This window comes from Idiotropiscis lumnitzeri, chromosome 4 (assembly GCF_059441095.1).
Source record: "Idiotropiscis lumnitzeri isolate Australia: NSW breed Sydney's pygmy pipehorse chromosome 4, RoL_Ilum_1.0, whole genome shotgun sequence".
In the NCBI taxonomy this organism is placed as follows: domain Eukaryota; kingdom Metazoa; phylum Chordata; class Actinopteri; order Syngnathiformes; family Syngnathidae; genus Idiotropiscis; species Idiotropiscis lumnitzeri.
The window spans coordinates 28419517-28438553 of NC_142394.1; the positions used below are offsets into that span (position 1 = coordinate 28419517).

The window sequence follows — 19037 nt, forward strand, 5'->3', positions numbered from 1 at the left end:
TGACATCATTAGTTGATGTCATTAGATGACGGCACATGTTTATGACGTCACTTGTCAGCCCGGTGGCTCGCATGGAGGTGCCCCACACATTACAAAATTAACTATGTTTAATTGTTTTATTCGAAGCCTGTGAAGATACTTATTTACAATGAATACTGAGAAAATAGAAGGGAAACATTCTGGGAAGGTAGGTATGTTTCATAAATGTTTTTAGCTAATATTTGCTGTGCACGCGGTGTGATTGGTACGTTTGCCGCCTGAAAATTAGCCGCCGTTGCTCAAAAACTTTTTATTAATTTTCAATTGAACCGAATTGAAAACACCGGCGTGTAAACTGAGCTGTGCTATGGAACAAAACTTGAGGTCGTCTTGTTTCGTGTGGTTACTATGGTAACCATCTTGACGCGACGGTTGTCCCGCGTGGCTCGAAAACTTTGGCTGGCAAGTCTTGCTTGAGCGAGTGTTTCAATTGAATTCTTCTCTCATTTTATTGTAGTTCCTCCATGCCGCTGAGGCGTTTTCTGCTTGTGTTCTGTCGAATTGAAATTGCGTGTAAATGCTGAGAGATGGAGTCGCCAAAACAGGATGTCACAGAAACACCTGATGGTGAGGAGGACAATACAAATGCTGGTAAGTTGCATCAAATAATCTCCTGATAACATGGACGTCTTGATGTCAAATGTGTGTTTCCTCTATTCTTCGAAATAGCTTTTCCCTCTAATAATTTGTTTCTTATGTTCTCCTGTGACTGCTTAAGTTACCACTCAGGAAAAGGAAGATGAGAGTAACGCCAATGAAAACAATGATGACAAACCCGAAAACAACAATGGCGCCAATGACGACATAGATGCTGGTTCGTACTTCACCTCGCCATACAAGTCTGCTTCTCGTCACGTCAGCGCGTTTAATTTGTGTTTTCTCTATTCATTTTGGCCTCTGCTGAATGACACGTTAACCCGGCAGCGTCTGTTGCCACGGAGGAGACGGAGAATGAGAGCAACATCAACGACAACGACGACAGCACAGTTGCCAATGATGAAACCAACGACGGCACGGGCGATGACACCAACACTGACGTCATCGATGACGAAGACAGTAAGGACAACAACGCGGAAAACAAGACGGACGAAGACAATAAGGACGGCAACGATGACGAAGAGAACAAAGACAATGACGAAGAAAAAATTGACGAGGACGATGAGGCCGTTGAAGAAATTGTACAAATAGACCCCTTAGAGATCTTAAGGAAGGTTTGCGAGGTAAATCTGGCATTTATTTTTAACTGCTGTTATCCTTTCTGTTTTGTTAAATTCCAATTTATCGGTCCCTCCTCATCCTTCGTAGAGGTTCATCCGTTGTGTGGATATTTCGGGTGTCACCAAAGAATCATGGCTGGAGGAGAACATGAAGTCACTTGAGCGGTTCATTGAGGACACCTCTATTCCCACCTTGGTGGTCTACTTGGACGCGAACATGGCATTGCAAGTCGCATACACCGTTCCCACACAGGTACAGTCGACGACTCGGCTTTGAACTCACTGCGCAATCTTTGGAACGGGTATCGGAAAAGCCGTTTTTATTCCAGGTGGTGAAGCAGCTGGCCTACTTTATCCGTGAGCCAGGATCCGTGATTACCCCGGAGAACTTCTACGAAGAGGTGGAATACAGCACGGTGCTGGGCGACCCCACCGAGAGCTTGCTTCACTTTTTGACGAGTTTGCATTCGGACGAAAATGACATCAGCGGCAACTGGGAAGCGGGCATCAAGGACAACTACATCAACGGCATGCATACCTTTCTGGCCATCCTCACAGGTACGGGGACACTCAAGTGGCGTGTGGCTCAACAAGTTTGAAAAATACTCTAAATCAGATTCCCCTCATTTTTCCTCAATATAGCGATTGTGATTCATTATCTGTTGAATTTTTTTCAAGGTCCTCGTAGCATCTTTTTTTTTTTTTTAATAAACAAAAGCAATAAATCCATATCTGTAGTGGCAAAAAAAGTCAATTACAATAAATATCTGATTTATTATACACACATATTTTGGTTTTATGGGTTGGGCTTATGCTAAAATAAAGACGAATGAGCCATCAATGATTATGAAAGACAGATTTTCTGTCTGCTCCATTTCAATTTGTTCATTCACTAAACACTCATTCTCCGCCATTGACGGCTACGGACGTCAAAGGTTTATTTTATTTTATTTTTTTTACTGGACTGCCAGTAAATAATTGAAGTATTTGCTTTGACAATTTCACAAAATTCCACCAAACAAACGTGACTTAAATCCCACGTCAGATAACAACAATAATGCAAACAAATCTGCTGCTTTATTACTTTTACTTGTTTCATGAAAACAAGGAGTTGTATAATTGTGAACTAAACTTCTCAAGCACCGAACTTACCTAGACATCTCGACGCAATATAGAATCATCAAACTCCGGTCCCCGAGGGCCACTTTCCTGCATGTTTTCCATCCCTCTCGGCTGCTCCACAACTGATTCAAATCAAAAGATCAGGATCGTTATCAGGCTCCTTCAGAGCTCATATATATATAAAAGAAAGCCGAAAAGAAGCAGAGTATTGCAGTCCCCCGCGATTAGAAAATAGCGACATTGTGATGTCGATTTGAATTCAATTAATTGATTATCCCTAACTTGAAGCAAATTAAGAGCCTTGTGTAATCTATTTTGAGCAGACGATGTCAGTAAGAGAGAAGGCAAGACGGTGCTGTACATTCCAATGGAAGGCCTGAATGACAGCGCTGAGGAAGGCAGCAAGGACACACGTCTCGTGCAGAGGATGGAATGTAAGGATTGGCACGACACGCCTCACAAAGTTCACCGAAGCCCAACCGGATGTGGCTTCTTTTCCCTCTGCATTTGTAGCCGTCTTAATACACTGGACAGACCAGATCAAGGAGCTGCTGAACGTCCAAGACACGTCCGGGAGCGACAACAGTGGCCCGCTCCAGGAGATAGCCTACTGGGAGAGTCACTCCAAAAAGCTCCGAGACATGAGTAAGCAGCTGCAGAAGCCAGGCGTCAGACACATTCAGAAAATGCTGGAGCTGGCCAACTCGCTTTACGTCAAGCGCTTCTTTAAATTGGCCAACGAACTACAGGTGAAGTCCTCTATTGTTCACTGAGTAGTTTGGGCAGCTCACAGAGAAAATATTAAAATAATCTTTGTCGCCCAGGAGTCGTCCTTGGAGGCGCAGTCCAACCTGAACTTCCTGTCGTTACTGGCAGGCCCCTGTGAAGAATTGCGAAGCGTCCACATAAGCGAACTCGCTCCCAAGCTGCAGCACATATTATATGTCATTCGCATCATCTGGATCAACTCCACCCACTACAACACCAAGGAGCGCATCACCGGCCTCTTCCTGAAGGTGCGTTGGCATAGTTTTTAAAAAGAGTCAAGTCAAGTTAATTTGAGTAGCTTTTAAATGGGCCTGAACAGACATCCATCCATTATCTGTTCCGCTTCTCCTCACGAGGGTCGCTGGGGGGGGGGGGGGGTGGAGCCTATCCCAGCTGAACACCCTGAACTGGTTTCCAGCCAATCGCAGGGCACACAGAGACGAACAACCATCACACATACCAAGGGGCAATTGAGAGTGTCCAGTCAACCTGCCATGCATGTTTTTGGAATGTGGGAGGAAACCGGAGTACCCGCAGAAAACCCACACGGGCACGGGGAGAACATGCAAACTCCACACAGGAAAGCCAGAGCCAAAATCGAACCCACAGTCTCGCCACTGTGCCGCCCTGGGCCCGAACAAATTTAAATCGATACCGCAGTGTCGTCGAATGCAGTTTTCAAACCACAGAAGCGGAAGGTGTGAGGAGAATTGGCAGTAAAACAGGCCGAAATTCTGATGCATCATCCTAATTTCTGTGGTTAGGGCATCGTGGAGAATGCTCTCGAGCCTGCTGACTTCTTTTTAGCTCTTGGAGTCTCCAAAAGACGGACATGGTGTGGCTTGTGAGCATAGGCGGTGCTAAAATTATAATGTACCGTATTTTCTGGACTATAAGCCGCCACTTTTTTCCTATGCAGCTAATACGGTGGTGTGGCTTTTCTTTGGATTTTTCTTTCACCACTAGGGGCGCTCTATAGTTCAGAAAATACAGGGAAAAAAATCGTGATTATTTTTTTTTTCTCTTGGGTCTGTTCCGTTTTAATTAGCAACGTTGTTGCCGCGTTAAAAGACACTTTTTTAACAATCTTTTTATGTACCGTTATGTGCATTCAGTGGAAAATTGTTCTGTACTTGCAGTAAACCTTTTTTTTCAACATAGAAAATTGCGGCTTATAGCCTGGTGCGGGTTGTATATCTTTATTTTTTTTTTAATCTCCTTCTTATCACTGTCACGCTGGATTTGTATTATTTTTTTTTTTAACCAGCTGTGTGCGTGTGTGTGTGTGTGTGGGGGGGGGGGGTGTGTGGGGGTGTGTGCGCATGCAGATGAGTTATGAGATAATCAACTTGTGCATCAAGACCATCTCCCTGGACAAGATCTTTGAGGGCTACGTGATCTCGAGCAAGAAAGACATCAATGACTGCATCCAGTGCTGCCTGACTTGGAAGAACATGTACTTGCATGTCTCCGAAGTGCACAATGAGTAAGACGATCCAAGCCCATCCAATTGAGCCCCGGTTGCTCTCCGTGTTTTGTTTTTTTAAAATACATTTCCACCCTTTTTTACACATCAGGAATTCTAAAAAAGGCTGGCGGCTGGACCAAACCAATATTTTTGTCCCGGTTGATGCCTGCATTCAAAGAATGAAAGATTTGCTTGAGGTAATTTTGCATTTATATTCCCCGCTCCGAATCGGTCCAAAGTAAAACATGTTCGGCGTCAATTTTATTTGATTTTTTTTTAATTCTAGGTGTGCAACACCCAGCAGCAGTTTGCTCGTTGGGAAGATGGCAACCAGAGACCGTTGCCGTGGTTCAGCGGCTACCAGGGCCCGGAACTCACCCTCTCCCTTGTGAAGATCGAGACCAAGTTCCAGCACGGCCTTCAGATCCTGCGCTCCGTAGACCAGGGCATCCTCGAGGTGGAGAACACTGCGTGGCACATCGAGTTCAACAGGTAGCAACATCGCGACAAGGCACTGCGAGGAAAACAAAATAGCGGAACGCTTTTTTTTTTTTTTTGTGTGTGTGTGCATTTGTGGTCAGGTTCCGTGCGTTTTTAAAAGATCTGGACATCATGTTACAAAACCAGATCTCCTCAGTGTTCAAGACTGTGAACTCTGTGGAGGAAGGTCTTCGGCTGATGGACATTTTTAAGACCATTTCTGCCCGAAAGGTGAGTTTCTCTGAGCACTTTGCATCTCCTCATTTGGCATTTCACTCGTGGCAATGTAACTAAATAAAATGCTGTGTTGCAGTCTATCAGGAGCAAAATAGACGAGATGGTGGATGCAATCTATGGCATCTTCAAGAAGGAGATCGTTATGGTCATGAGACAGATTGATCTAAAAATGGTGTTAATCCCCGACTATATGCCACCTTTGGCAGGCCAAGCCCACCGAGCGAGGGCACTTAAATTCCACCTGGAAAGCCTTATGGAGGTGAGTCCCAACCAGGGTGATTATAATTTTAATGAGAGGTACTTTTAATTTCATTTTGAATTTAGTTTTTTAAATTTTGTTGGTTTTAATTAGTTTTCTGGATGGCTGTTAGTTTTTTTTATTAGTTTTATTTTTTTTTCAAAAAGCTTAGATGTAGTTTAGTTTTAATATTAGTTTTTGTTTTGTTTGCCAAGTTGCCATCGTACATGAAACGGAAAGTACTTTTTACCCAGCACTGCATTTCGGGGCGAGAGCAGTTGAGCCATTCGACCCAAAGACACATGCAAATTCTCCTAAGAATGACGTCAGCTGCTGGCTATTTTTTTATTTTTATTTTTTTATTGGATGCAGCTTGATGACATCATTTCCGTGCGACACACGTTAAGAGGACTACAACTCCCAGAAGACTGTTTGAATTTTTATTTATTTTATTTTATTTTTTTTTACGGCCGTGCAATAATATAAAAAATAAATACATTTAAAATCAACCCCAAAGATTCGGATGTGAAATGAATTGCCAAAAACTAAAACGAAGGACATTCTCGCTATAATTGTAGTTAGTTTTAGAAACGTAAAATGTAGTTTGTTAGTTTTCATTTTTTATTTTATTTTGTTAATGAAAATGTTTTTTTCAATTTTAGTTTAAGTTACCATATTTCATTAGTTTTCGTTAACTAAACAAAAATATTTTTTTTCAATTTCAGTTTTAGTTACCGTATTTCGTTAGTTTTCGTTAACCAAAAGAGAATATCTTTTTCAGTTTTAGTTACTGTATTTCGTTAGTTTTCGCTAACTAAAATAACTTTGGGCCCGACAAATCCATTTGTGTCATGACCCCCCCCCCCCCCCCCCCCCCCACGTCCTTTTGCTGAACAGGTGCTCAAGAAGATCCCCATCAAGGCTGATTCGCACAGCTGCAGGCAGGTGCTGGTCAGCTACGAGCAATCCATTCGGACTCTGAATGAATTGGTGACGCAGAAGTTTGCCGAGTGGCACCAAAGTTTGGAGCTGCAGTACGTCAAGAAGCTGGAGCGCCCCCTTTTGTTGCACGGCAAGGACAACAGGATCGAGGTCAACTTTGACAAGTGGGATACTGAAAAAGTCGTCGTCAGCATTCGACGGGCTCGAATGTTCCAATTTGATGTTTTTTTTCCTTTTCTTCCCCTCTCCCAATATGGCTGCTTCCTTCACAGCAACTTGTTGAACCTCTTTGGTGAGATCAGATTATGGAGTCGGCAAAATTTTGATATTCCGGAATTTGTGAACGAGATTTACCAGGATCGCGAAGGCCTCCGATGCCTCAGGGAAAGAGCGCTGCACTTGGCTCGCGACTACAACCGGTCAGCAGACACCGAATGCATCTCAACAAGTCCCGCGTCATCTACATTTTGTCTTGACTTCATATCCAACGTGTGTGTGGCAGGATCATCGCAATGCTTTCTCCCATCGAGTTGGGTCTCTTTTCCAAGAAAATCCATGTCCTTGATAAAAAGATTCAGCCAGGCTTCACCAAACTCTTCTGGATGTTCAAAATTTCTTCCAACACCTTTGTCAAGGACTGCCTGGCCCATGTTTCCAAGGTAACAACATACAAATGTTCAGCGGCGTTAAGGCGCTTGACAGCAGTCTCCTTCATATTTCCGCTCCAGGTCCAGGTGATAGTTGACGGTTACAAAGCGTCCAATCTGACCATCACCAAACTCTGCCGCCAGATCAGCGAAACGCTTCTGGTTCGGCTGGATGGGAAGACGCTGTACAGGTGAAAGCTCTTCTCGTATCTCGCGCAGCTTGGCCAAAACCTTCAGAAAATCACTGTGCACATTGTTTGTCACCCCTGTCAGGAATTGGGAGTTTGAGAACGACCAGGGAACTCACCGGCAACGACAGCACGAACAACTGCGCTCCGCTCTCCAGCTCACTGTTGACATCATGACCAACATCCATAACACCTTCTCGAAAGATGGACCTGAGGTCTGTAGCAGGGTTCTAAGAGTTTATTATTATGAATTATTTAGCTTTTTTTTTTTTAATTCAGTTAGTTTTAATGAGTTTTTAGAGCAGGTTTATCAGATTCGTTTTTGTTTTCTTGAAAATGCCTCTTTTTTAGTTTAGTTTTTATTAGATTTAGTATTAGTTTTTTTTTAATGTATGGAGTTTGTCGAGTGTAAGATAAAAAAAAAATTGCCATTAAGTATTATGTAATAAAGTCAAGTAAACTACAATTATCAAACGTCTTTTTGGCCTGCCCAAAATAAAAAAATGTATGAAATCAATTGGAAAAAAAATGCAATCAAAGTATCAATTAAAGAGTATTTATTTATTTATTTATTTATATTATATTGAAAAAAAACCCACTTTTTTTAACCCCAATTTATTTTTATTTGTTATTTTGTCATGCATGTTCCTTCACTCATCACCATGCATTATTTGATTAAGAGGCGTTTCTCCGGACCAGGTCCACGTATCGTATTTTCGAGCCCACGAGGTCGTGAGTTTGTAATAACTGATGACGTGATTCTGGAGCTGTAGGTGCAGGAGCACTGGGTCACATACACGGAGAAAGTGGACCACATGCTGGAGCAGGCCTTGCGCACCAACGTCAAGCGCTCCATGCAGAAGTTAGCGCAGGCCATCAACGGAGATCGCAAGTCCTCACCCACTCCTTTGTTTCGGGTGCTGGTGTCATTACGGCAGGCAGACCCCAAAGCCGAACTCAGGGTACGGGCAACCGTTGTCAGGTTTCATCCATATTCGCATTCATTCATTCAAATGGAACAAATGTGCACTCGTTTTCATCTCAAAAGTTGTGTTTATATTTAGACATTTTGTGTTTTTGTTTTTTTTTCACTTAATTTTAGCTGTGAAGGTTCTGGGTGCTCATGTTTGCATATATTTTGTCTTCCATTGTGTTGATGTTTCTCACCCCCAGGTTGAGTTTTCCCCATCCCTCCGAGAGCTGGGTCAGATCTTGGACATCCTTCCTCAGCTCATCAGCACCATCTCCAAATTCAAGCGACTGCCCGAGCTGCTGTCCTGCGAACAATCCCACGAGAATCCCATCCACGTCAACATCGGTTTGGCCCAAATCTTTTGTCCACCTTTTGGGGAATTGCCTTTTTTTTAACTCTCATTTTTCTTGATTCCTTAGAGAATGATGAGGAAATAAAAGGCATACAGGCGGCAGTTGGTGCGGGCATGGCGGCCACTGCCAGCCAGCTAAAGGAATATTTAATAACCTGGGACAAATACAGGGACATTTGGGAGACCAACAAAGACTCGTACATACAACGTTACCAAAAGCTCAATCAACCGGTCGCCTCTTTTGATGCCGATATCCACAGGTACTGCTCGCATACTCCCATTTGGTGAATTAGTAATATGTTTCTAAAGAGCACAATGAATCTCAGGTACACCGAAATAGAAACGAGTATCCAGCAGGAGGAGACGGTCACAAATTTCCAGTTCATTGTGCTGGACTGCTCGCCGCTCAAAACGTCGCTGGTGCAGCACTGCAGCCAGTGGCAGACCAAGTTCATGCAGCTCCTCGTGCGCATCGCCGGCAGCGCCCTCAAGGAGATGCATGCCTCCATGAATCGCAACGCCAAGAGGTGAGCCATCGAAGGCTGACAGCAGAGGAAGGAAAAGAAGAAATCTTTTTACTAAGATTTTAGAACAAAACAAAGGTCAAAACCTTTTTTTTTTATTTTGTGGGTCATATCGACCTGTTTAGAAAATATTGTTTAAAAAAAAAAAAAAAAAGATTAGACTATGTCCGCTGGCCATTTTTTTTTATATTAAAATTCGTTTAGTATTAAAAAAAAATGATGGAATATTTTTGATGATGAAACATGAGAGCAGGTCATATAGACCCATAAATAATAATAATAATAAATGATCACAACAGGAAGCTAAAGGCTCAAACATCTGTTTAAGGAATAAAAATGAAAACATTTTCATACAAATAATGCTGACCATTTTTTGAAATAAAAAATTTAATTTTATTGAACAGCTCGCTGAAGTTGATTGGTCATTCTCACCATAATTGCCAAACGATCAAGTGTAAGTCTTCCTCATCTTTATTGAGACTTGTGTCGGCATCTTCCTCATTAATTTAAATTTAGCAAGACAAACACATTTTGTGCTGTTCAGGAGGAGATTTGTATTGAAATCGGTCTACTGTACCTTAGCCAATCAGAACGCAGAATTCAATGCATGTTTATGGCGCGTAAAATAGTGTAAAAGAAATCAGCAAACGCTAAACCGCGATATAGCGAGGGACCACTGTATTTATTTTTTTGCGAGGAGTTTTTTATTTGAAATATTTTATTTCTATCTTTTGAGGTTGAGCGATCCCAACACGACGCTGGCAGAGCTCAGTGAGAGTCTGGGGCTCCTGGAGTCCTTCCAGAGCAATTTAGCCAATACAGAGGCTGACATCGTTCTGATCCATGAACAGTTTGCTGTTCTGGACAAATATGGTTTCCCTCTGGATCAGACAGTAAGACATTGAATTGCTTAGCTGTTGTTTGAAAATTCTCTCCGGGTGTTTTTTTATTTATTTTTTTGCCGCTTCAGCTTCAGGACCTGCGTGGGACACTGAACACCAAGTGGGACTGGTTCCAGCAAGTTCTTGTTGACAGCGACGTCATGCTGCAAGGGCAAAAGCAGAATTTCAAGAGCGACTTGCTCAGCTCCTCTGATGAGCTCACGGAGAGGATCCTTACTGCCGTGCAGGAATTCAACACCACAGGTGCCGCGCATTTTGTCCCGCTGTTTGCGTTTGCGCCATTCGGACGATGACGTTCCTCACGCATGAAAGCAACCGCGTGTGCTCGTTGGCGCGCCTAGGTCCATTTGATCCCAGCATCGGCACCACGGCGGCCCTGAGGATGACGGCACAGCACTACAAACATCTTGAGGCTCTAAAAGAGGAGGAGAACTTCATTCTGAAAGGCTTGGGCTTCTTCAAGATCGACCAGGAACCTTCCAAAACCATCCAAGCTCTGGAGAAGGTCTGACATATGTCGAGAGCTGTAATTGCACGAGCGCAAGGTGCTAATTTGGATTCTGTGGCGCAGGATATGGACTTCTTGCAGCAGGTGTGGGAGGTGACTGAGGAGTGGGACACCAACTGGAACGAATGGAAAGGGGGCCAGTTTGCAACGCTTCGCACGGAGAATATGGAGAGCAAAGCGCAGGAAATTTATAAAATCCTCCACAAACTCCAGCGACAACTCAGGGTCCGAATTCATGGAATGGCTCCAGATTGGATCGGGGCTTCAGCTTATTGTTCTTTTTTTTTGCTTGGCAGGATAAGAACTGGGACATTGTGGATGTGTCCAAAAAAAGGGTGGACCAATTCAGGAGAATCATCCCGCTTATTGCCGACATGAGGAACCCGGCCATGAGAGAAAGGTAACGTACCAAGAAGTCAAGTGTCCGACTTGAATCCAAATGTCCAAATTATGCTTCGTGCACTGGCACGCCCCCTCCAGACACTGGAAGCAGATCTGCGATGAGGTGCAGAGCTCCTTTGACCACACCAGTGACGATTTCAACCTCGAGAAGATTATCTCCCTGGGTTTCGACAAGTACGCAGACACGGTCTGCGAGGTCTCTGGGGCCGCCAGCAAGGAACTTTCCATAGAGCAGGTCTTGATGACTTGCACCAATCGAGATTGGGGGGGGGATTTCCCTCAGGCTGGAAAATCAAAACTTTTTATGTGTTTCTCTTGAAGGGTCTAGAAGAGATCGTCAAGACGTGGGATGAAATGATCCTCGATATTATACCGTACAAAGACAAAGGTCACTTTCGTCTAAGGTGAGGCCAAGATGCGAGACTTGGGCCCAATCTCTTGACTTCCCGTTAAGCCTTTATCTTTGACCCTACCCTGAAAGTTGACGGAGAATTGGGACACGTCTTATTTGTCGTGAACGCGTATTTCAAGGCGGAAGGGACAAGACGAGCCGGAAGGGATGCGATTGGGATTGGGCCTTGGAATCAGGAATCGCCGTGACAACTCACTGACAAAGCGTCCGTTGCAGGGGCACAGAGGACGTTTTCCAGGCTCTGGAAGACAACCAGGTGACCTTGTCCACCATGAAGGCCTCTCGATTTGTCAAAGCTTTCGACAAGGAAGTGGACACCTGGGAACGTCAACTGTCCCAAGTCATGGAAATCATCGAAATGGTGCTGACGGTGCAGCGCCAGTGGATCTATCTTGAGGTATAACAACCCGCGTAAATGCCATGTCTGCATTTTCACCAGTGGCGGGCCGCGCATTTCACACGTAGGCCTTCAGTCAAGTCCTACTTGGTCCGACTTGAATAAATCCCCCCTCATATTACCATCATTTATGACACCACGGCTGGAGAATAATGAACAGAAAGACACTGACGCACTACTGAGCGAGTGTTGGACGACCGAGCTTCTCTTGAAAAGTCCGACTTGAAAATGGCGTCGCAAGTGTATCTGCAAAGAAATTGCCTCCTTCGGCCATTGTGGTTTAAAAAAAAAATCAAGAATATATTTCAGATTTTCAAACGCCACTGATTTTCACATGTTAACGTTCTTCCACTCCTCCCAGAATATTTTCCAAGGAAAGGACATCAGGGAGCAGCTCCCAAAAGAGTGCAGGGAATTTGAAGAAGTGAGCGCCGGCTGGAAGACCGTCATGACTCGGCTCAATGAGAACAACAACGCTCTGAAGGGAACACACCATCCTGGTATTTCAATTTGAAGGTGGAAGGTAGACCCGCAAAATAGTAGCGTTCCTTTTGATCGATCAGGCTTGCAGGAGACGTTATCCAGCATGAATGCCAAGCTGGAGGAGATCCAGAAGGCTCTGGACATGTACCTGGAGACCAAAAGGCAGGTATTCCCGCGATTCTACTTCCTGTCTAACGACGACGTTCTGGAGATCCTGGGCCAGTCGCAGAACCCGGAAGCCATGCAGCCGCATCTCAAGAAGTGTTTTGACAACATCAAGAGCCTGCGCACCGAAAAGGCGAGTTACTTCAGCATACACGGCCAGACGATCGCGTCATACTTTGCGCCAGCAGGATGCCGCCATTGTGTTTTTGTGTCTACCGCAGGTGGCCAGAAGGTTGGACGCCACTGCCATGTTCTCCTCGGACGGAGAGTTTGTGGAATTTATTAAGGCCGTGCCGCTGGACAAGCCTGTGGAGGTGCAGTAGTACTCACGAGCATGCCAACTGTGGCAGCGGATATCTTTATCTATTCTTCATGACTCGTATTCCGTCTAGATTTGGCTGTGCGATATTGAAAAGGCCATGCGCAGCACTCTAAAGAATTCCCTGTACGACTGCATGGTTGCGCTCAAGAAGATGAAAAGCCAGAGGGACAAGTGGTCCAAAGACTGGCCGGGACAGGTACATGACTTGGCCCTAAATGGAATCATCACTTTCACTTTCAATGAGATCAATTCTCTTGTATTTTTTTTAGATGCTCATTTCGGCCAGCCAGATCCAGTGGACAACTGACGTCACCCAGTCGCTCATTACCTGCGGGGAAACGGAAGACAAGGGCCCCCTGAAAACCATGATGAAGAAACAGGTGTGCTTTTCATGCTTTCATTCTTCCTAAATGGCCACCACTTGAGCTGCTTGTTTACGGAGACAAAGCTGGACGCGATGAACTTGAGAGCTTCTCTCGCAGGTGTCCCTGCTGAGGCGATATTCCGATATGATCCGAAGCAACCTGTCCAAGGTGCTGCGTCTGAAGATCGTCGCGCTGGTCACAGTGGAGGTCCACGCGCGAGATGTCATCGCCAAACTGGCCAAGGCGGGCTGCAACGATGTGAACGCCTTTGAGTGGTTGTGCCAGCTGAGACTTTACTGGGAAAAGGTACTGTACTTGCTGCTTTTTGAAGACAAAGAGTTGCACCTGACTATCACTGAATGATTTATCGTTTTGGAACTGAAATTGCAATCTGAGACATGATTTTGAGATCGTCAAAGCTGCAATTATTTTAATGGGCTCTTGCACTCCATGTTCACGAAGCAAGTCACACTAAGGCAGTGTTTCTCAATTTTTTTCTGTTACGCCAGAGGTGCACCGCATCCTCCCTGGTTACCCGTAAGAAGTTGGACGTTATTTATGTGTTTCTTGCCACAGGACTTGAACAACTGCATCATCCGACAGACCAACACGCATTTCACGTACGGATACGAATACTTGGGCAACTCTGGACGCCTCGTCATCACTCCACTCACCGACCGGTAGCCATTTCACGTTTTCACGTGGATTCTCAAAAAACGGATCAGATAATTGTATTTCACGTCACAAACCGTAACATTCCGCAGATGTTACATGACTTTGACGACGGCGCTCCATCTGCATCGAGGCGGCTCTCCTAAAGGGCCCGCCGGCACTGGCAAGACGGAGACCACCAAAGACTTGGGCAAAAGTTTAGGGATGTACGTGATCGTCATCAACTGCTCGGAAGGACTTGACTACAAATCCATGGGCCGCATGTTCTCCGGCCTGGCCCAGACGGGAGCGTGGGGCTGCTTCGACGAGTTCAACCGAATCAACATCGAGGTGTTGTCCGTGGTGGCCCAGCAGATCCTCTCCATTCTGTCGGCGCTCTCGGCGCTGCAAACCAGGTTCCAGTTTGAGGAACATAACATCGCCCTGGTGGCCTCGTGCGGCGTCTTCATCACGATGAATCCTGGTTGGTCACCGATTCTGCGAGCGCTCTCCTGAAAATGGACATTGCCGATATTTCCGATCTTTCTTCTCTGTTTTTTTTTTTCTTAGGTTACGCCGGTCGTTCCGAACTTCCTGACAACCTCAAGTCCATGTTCCGACCTATCTCAATGGTGGTGCCAGACTCCACTCTAATTGCTGAAATCATTCTGTTTGGCGAGGGCTTTAACGACTGCAAGGTACCGTCATGAAAACGACTCGTCCCTAAATCATCGACGGTAAATTCCGCAAACTTTTCGTTTGCAGCTCCTGGCTAAGAAGGTGTTCACGCTTTACTCGCTGGCCATGCAGCAGTTGTCCAAACAGGACCACTATGACTTTGGCCTCCGCGCGCTCACCTCCTTGCTTCGCTATGCTGGCAAGAAGCGACGCGTTTGCCCCAACGTCCCCGGGGAAGAAGTGAGTCTTTTTGGACTTTTTCGTGCAATTTTTGCGTTTTCCATCCCCTTCTTGCTTGTACGTCTTCTCTCCTCAGGTTCTGCTCATGGCCATGAAAGATATGAATATTGCGAAACTGACGTCAGCGGACCTGCCGCTGTTCACCGGTATCATCCAGGACTTGTTCCCTGATGTGGAAACACCCATTATAGATTATGGCAAGGTCGGCATGATTTTTATTCCTTTGCAGTGTTGTTGAGAATACAACTTTAGTTTGCTTGACGCCTTCATTTCTCTTTTAGCTCAAGGAAGCCATCCAGGTGGAACTTCGTCAGAAAGGCCTGCAGGTCACTCCTTTCACAATGACTAAAGTCATTCAACTCTTTGAGACCAAAAACTCCCGACACTCATCCATGTTGGTGGGCAAGACGGGCTGCGGTAAGACTGTGACTTGGAAGACGCTGAAAAATGCCCTCATTGCCATGCACAACAAGGAAGTGGCCGGCTACGAGCTTGTGCAGGTATTTTTTTTAAAAAAAAATTCTTGATTGTGTCAAGTCGGGCTGAACGATTTATCGTTTTGGGACAGAAATCCAGATCTCAGGCAACGCGATTCCGAGATTGCCATAGCTGCGTTTTTCTTTTTTTTTCAAAGGGCTCTTGTACCCCACGATCACAAAGCAGGTCACAATAACTTGTGTTGTATTGATTAAAAAAAAAAAGTTTCGCGCTTTTGCCCGTAATCCTGGGCAGTCCCAGCAAGGTTTATTTGTACTATATGTAGAATCCGTCCACAGCTGCAGCAACGCGCTGTGTGATGCGGATCATCTGCTCCGTGGTGACAAATAAACGACCCCACTAACAAGTAGCGTTTTTAACTGAGGAGGCAAACAAGGAGTCGCTTAGCGTGCTCATCGCTAAAGTGAAATACAATCGGGAAAGACCCCAAAATAAGTGCTTAGTTGTAGAGTCAACTTTTAACTGAAGTCTGACAAGAACCGCGTTAGGGCGGAGAGCCAGCAGCTACAGAAATCTTGTATTTCAATCAGTTAGTATCGAGACAATAAATAAAATGACGGCTTTGCACCATTTTGCACCACAGAGTTTTGTTTGAGAGCTGCACAATAATAGGTTTAAAAATTATATACTGTATTTTACATATACTCACATATAATCTGACATTTATGTTCAAAGAACATGTACATTAGAACAAAATGTAAGACATTTTGGAGTTTAAAAATTTTATTTTTGAATACACAATTACCATATTTTCCCGCTTATAGGGCATATGCGTACTATAAACTGTATATAATCCACCAAAAAAAAATTATATAAATGAATAAGTGCCTTTTAACACGCCAACAACTTTGCTCATTAAAACAGAACAGACCCAAGAGAAAAAAAATCTAGATTTATTTAGCTAATTTTCTGAACAATAGAGCGCCCCTACTGGTGAAAAAAAATCCACAGAAAAGCTGCACCGCTGTATAAGTCGCATGGTTCAAAATCTCGGAAAAGAATAGCGGCTTATAGTCCGGAAAATAAGGTACACATAAATACAATTATACGTGACGGCAAGTAGTTTTGAAAAATTTGATAAAGAACTGCTCCCCTTACAAAACCTCTTTAGTGTCCTTGCATTAGTATAAAATTAACTTTGATTGTTTTTACAATGACATTTTCTGTCATGTTTGTAAATATGTATGATGATATGTACATTACGAAGAAAATCTCAAATTAAATCAAAATCGCGATTATCTGTCAGAAAACCGCGATACATTTTTTTCCTAAAATTGTTCAGCCCTAGTGTCAAGTCCTAAAACTGCGATGATCATTCAGTACTCCTCTTGTGGCTCAAAAGGATTATCCGCTGAATCCCAAATCTATGAGTCTTGGGGAGCTGTATGGCGAAAATGACCTCGCCACCAATGAGTGGTCTGATGGCGTACTCTCCTCTGTCATGAGAAACGCCTGTGCAGGTAATATGATTTAAAAAAAAAAAAATGGGATTATGCGGTTAACTCTCTGGTCAACTCCTTTTGTAGACGACAAACCAGATGAGAAGTGGATCATATTTGACGGGCCGGTGGACACGCTGTGGATCGAGAGCATGAACTCTGTCATGGACGACAACAAGGTGCTCACGCTCATCAACGGAGAGAGAATTTCCATGCCCGATCAGGTTTCTCTGCTGTTTGAAGTGGAAAACCTGGCACAGGCGTCTCCTGCGACCGTGTCCCGCTGCGGGATGGTCTACAACGATTACGTGGACCTGGGTTGGAAGCCCTTCGTCAAGTCCTGGCTCGAGAACCGTAACAAGGTACTCAGCAAGGTTCTTCGGTCTAACCGTGCTAACCAGATGCCGTGTCCGCAACATGTATTTCCGTGCTTGTTTTTTCCAGGCTGAGGTGGCACATCTAAAGCCGTTGTTTGACAATTTCATTGAGAAAACACTGGTCTTCAAAAGGCGAAACTGCAAGGAGTTGATCCCCATCACCGAACTCAATGGCATCGTCTCCCTCTGCCGCCTCTACGACGCGCTGACCAAAAACAAGGTTGCCCGTTGTCTCCAGCTGTTTGCGATTGTGTAGCAAATAAATTAACCGTTCCGAGGCCATTCCATCCGCAGATGAACATGTCGGATGCGGACAGCCTGGGTCGGATCGTGGAGCTCTGGTTTACCTTCAGCCTCATCTGGTCCATTTGCGCCTCCGTCAACGAGGATGGGCGCAAGAAGATGGATAACTTTCTGCGGGAGTTGGATGGCACCTTTCCCATTAAGGTCCCCGTTAGAACATTAGACAAGTACACCGTCATTACACATCTAAACTCGACTTCTAAATACATTTGCAGTCAGCTTCATTAAAGAACCCGTTATGATTAAGACGAAGCCACGAAGCGCAGTAGGAATGTTTTATTGTTCAAGTGTTTATTTCCATTTTCCATCCTTTAGGACACCGTGTATGAGTACTATGTAGACATGAAAAGCAAAGCCTGGGCACCGTTTGAAAATAAACTTCCGAAGGGCTGGCGCTTCAATCCCAAGTGAGTAACAAGATGGCATTTGGTTGCAGATAAAATAAATAAATAAATATATTTTAAAAAAAAAAAACCTTCCCTCTCTTGCAGCTCTCCATTCTACAAGATTATGGTTCCGACAGTGGACACGGTTCGCTACAACTTCTTGGTAACAGCAATGGTGAATGCTCAGTACCCGGTGCTGCTCACGGGGCCGGTTGGCACCGGGAAGACCTCGGTGGTCCACGGGGTCCTGCATACCTTGGACAGCGGCAAGTGGTCCACGCTCACGATCAATATGTCGTCACAGGTTGGTGGACACGCAATTTGTATTGCCGTCCAAAACAAGGAATGTTGAAATATCAAACATTTTAAAATCAGAACGCTGAGTAGGGATGAGCGATTTATCGTTTTGGGACTGAAATCGCGATCTCACACGACGCGATTTTGAGATTGTCAAAGTTGCGTGTTTTGTGCCGCACGCATACGAAGCACACTAACGAGTGCCGTATCGATTAAAAAAAATAAAAAATAAATGGGAACGCGCTGTCGCACGTAGTCCTGGAAGTAATTTCTTTCTTTTTTATATATTTTTTTTATATTATTATATTTTTAATCAATTTAGCTTTGCTAAGGCACAATGATTTTATTGACATACAATCTGACATTTATGTACAACAAACCCGTAAATTAGTACAAAATGTAAAAAATTTTAGTGTTTAAAAATTTTTTCACTCAATTACACAATACAAAATTATACTTGATATGAAGTCGTTTTTAAAAACTTAAAAAAGAACTGCCCCCTCACAAAATCTCTTGAGTGTCCTTCCATTATTACAGAAATAGCTTTGATTGTTTTTAATATTATGTTGGCATTTTCTTTCATGCTTCTAAATGTCACTGCACAATGTGATGAAAATAGTAAATTAAATCAAAATCGCAATATCTGTCAGATAAATCGCAATGCAATTTTCTCCTAAAATCGTTCACCCCTACTTTTGAAGTCTTTTGACAAGTATTTCATGAGTCTCTCTCTTTTTCGGTGTGTCCAGACCACCTCCAACAACATCCAGGCCATTGTGGAAAGCCGCTTGGAGAAGAGGACCAAAGGTGTTTATGTTCCCGTGGGGGGGAAGGACTTACTGTGTTATCTGGACGATCTCAACATGCCAGCGCACGACCTCTTTGGCTCACAACCGCCGCTGGAGCTGATGCGCCTCTGGATCGACTATGGCTTCTGGTTTGACCGTCAGAAACAGACGACGACATACGTCAAGGTGAGAGAAATCAAATGATGAACAATAAAAAAAAATGATATTC

The 19037-nt window shown here is 44.3% G+C and overlaps 1 protein-coding gene across 1 annotated transcript in view; it reads left to right on the plus strand.

Moving 5' to 3' along the window:
• Nucleotides 1-566: 566 nt before the first annotated feature.
• Nucleotides 567-19037, plus strand: part of dnah2 (dynein, axonemal, heavy chain 2) — a 32428-nt gene continuing 13957 nt past the window's right edge. The window contains 49 exon segments of the mRNA XM_088292919.1: nt 567-630; nt 758-853; nt 964-1259; nt 1345-1509; nt 1586-1814; nt 2702-2812; nt 2892-3127; nt 3203-3394; nt 4475-4632; nt 4724-4811; nt 4901-5106; nt 5196-5325; nt 5408-5590; nt 6467-6675; nt 6784-6930; nt 7014-7170; nt 7240-7349; nt 7432-7561; nt 8120-8308; nt 8520-8664; nt 8739-8931; nt 8998-9198; nt 9932-10088; nt 10166-10340; nt 10439-10602; nt 10669-10830; nt 10902-11005; nt 11086-11242; nt 11329-11411; nt 11636-11816; nt 12178-12316; nt 12380-12639; nt 12641-12778; nt 12857-12982; nt 13056-13166; nt 13269-13457; nt 13728-13831; nt 13916-14286; nt 14373-14500; nt 14568-14720; nt 14797-14922; nt 15002-15220; nt 16561-16678; nt 16745-17019; nt 17102-17254; nt 17329-17481; nt 17653-17744; nt 17829-18027; nt 18770-18994. Coding sequence (XP_088149045.1) covers nt 567-630; nt 758-853; nt 964-1259; nt 1345-1509; nt 1586-1814; nt 2702-2812; nt 2892-3127; nt 3203-3394; nt 4475-4632; nt 4724-4811; nt 4901-5106; nt 5196-5325; nt 5408-5590; nt 6467-6675; nt 6784-6930; nt 7014-7170; nt 7240-7349; nt 7432-7561; nt 8120-8308; nt 8520-8664; nt 8739-8931; nt 8998-9198; nt 9932-10088; nt 10166-10340; nt 10439-10602; nt 10669-10830; nt 10902-11005; nt 11086-11242; nt 11329-11411; nt 11636-11816; nt 12178-12316; nt 12380-12639; nt 12641-12778; nt 12857-12982; nt 13056-13166; nt 13269-13457; nt 13728-13831; nt 13916-14286; nt 14373-14500; nt 14568-14720; nt 14797-14922; nt 15002-15220; nt 16561-16678; nt 16745-17019; nt 17102-17254; nt 17329-17481; nt 17653-17744; nt 17829-18027; nt 18770-18994 — 8097 coding nt within the window.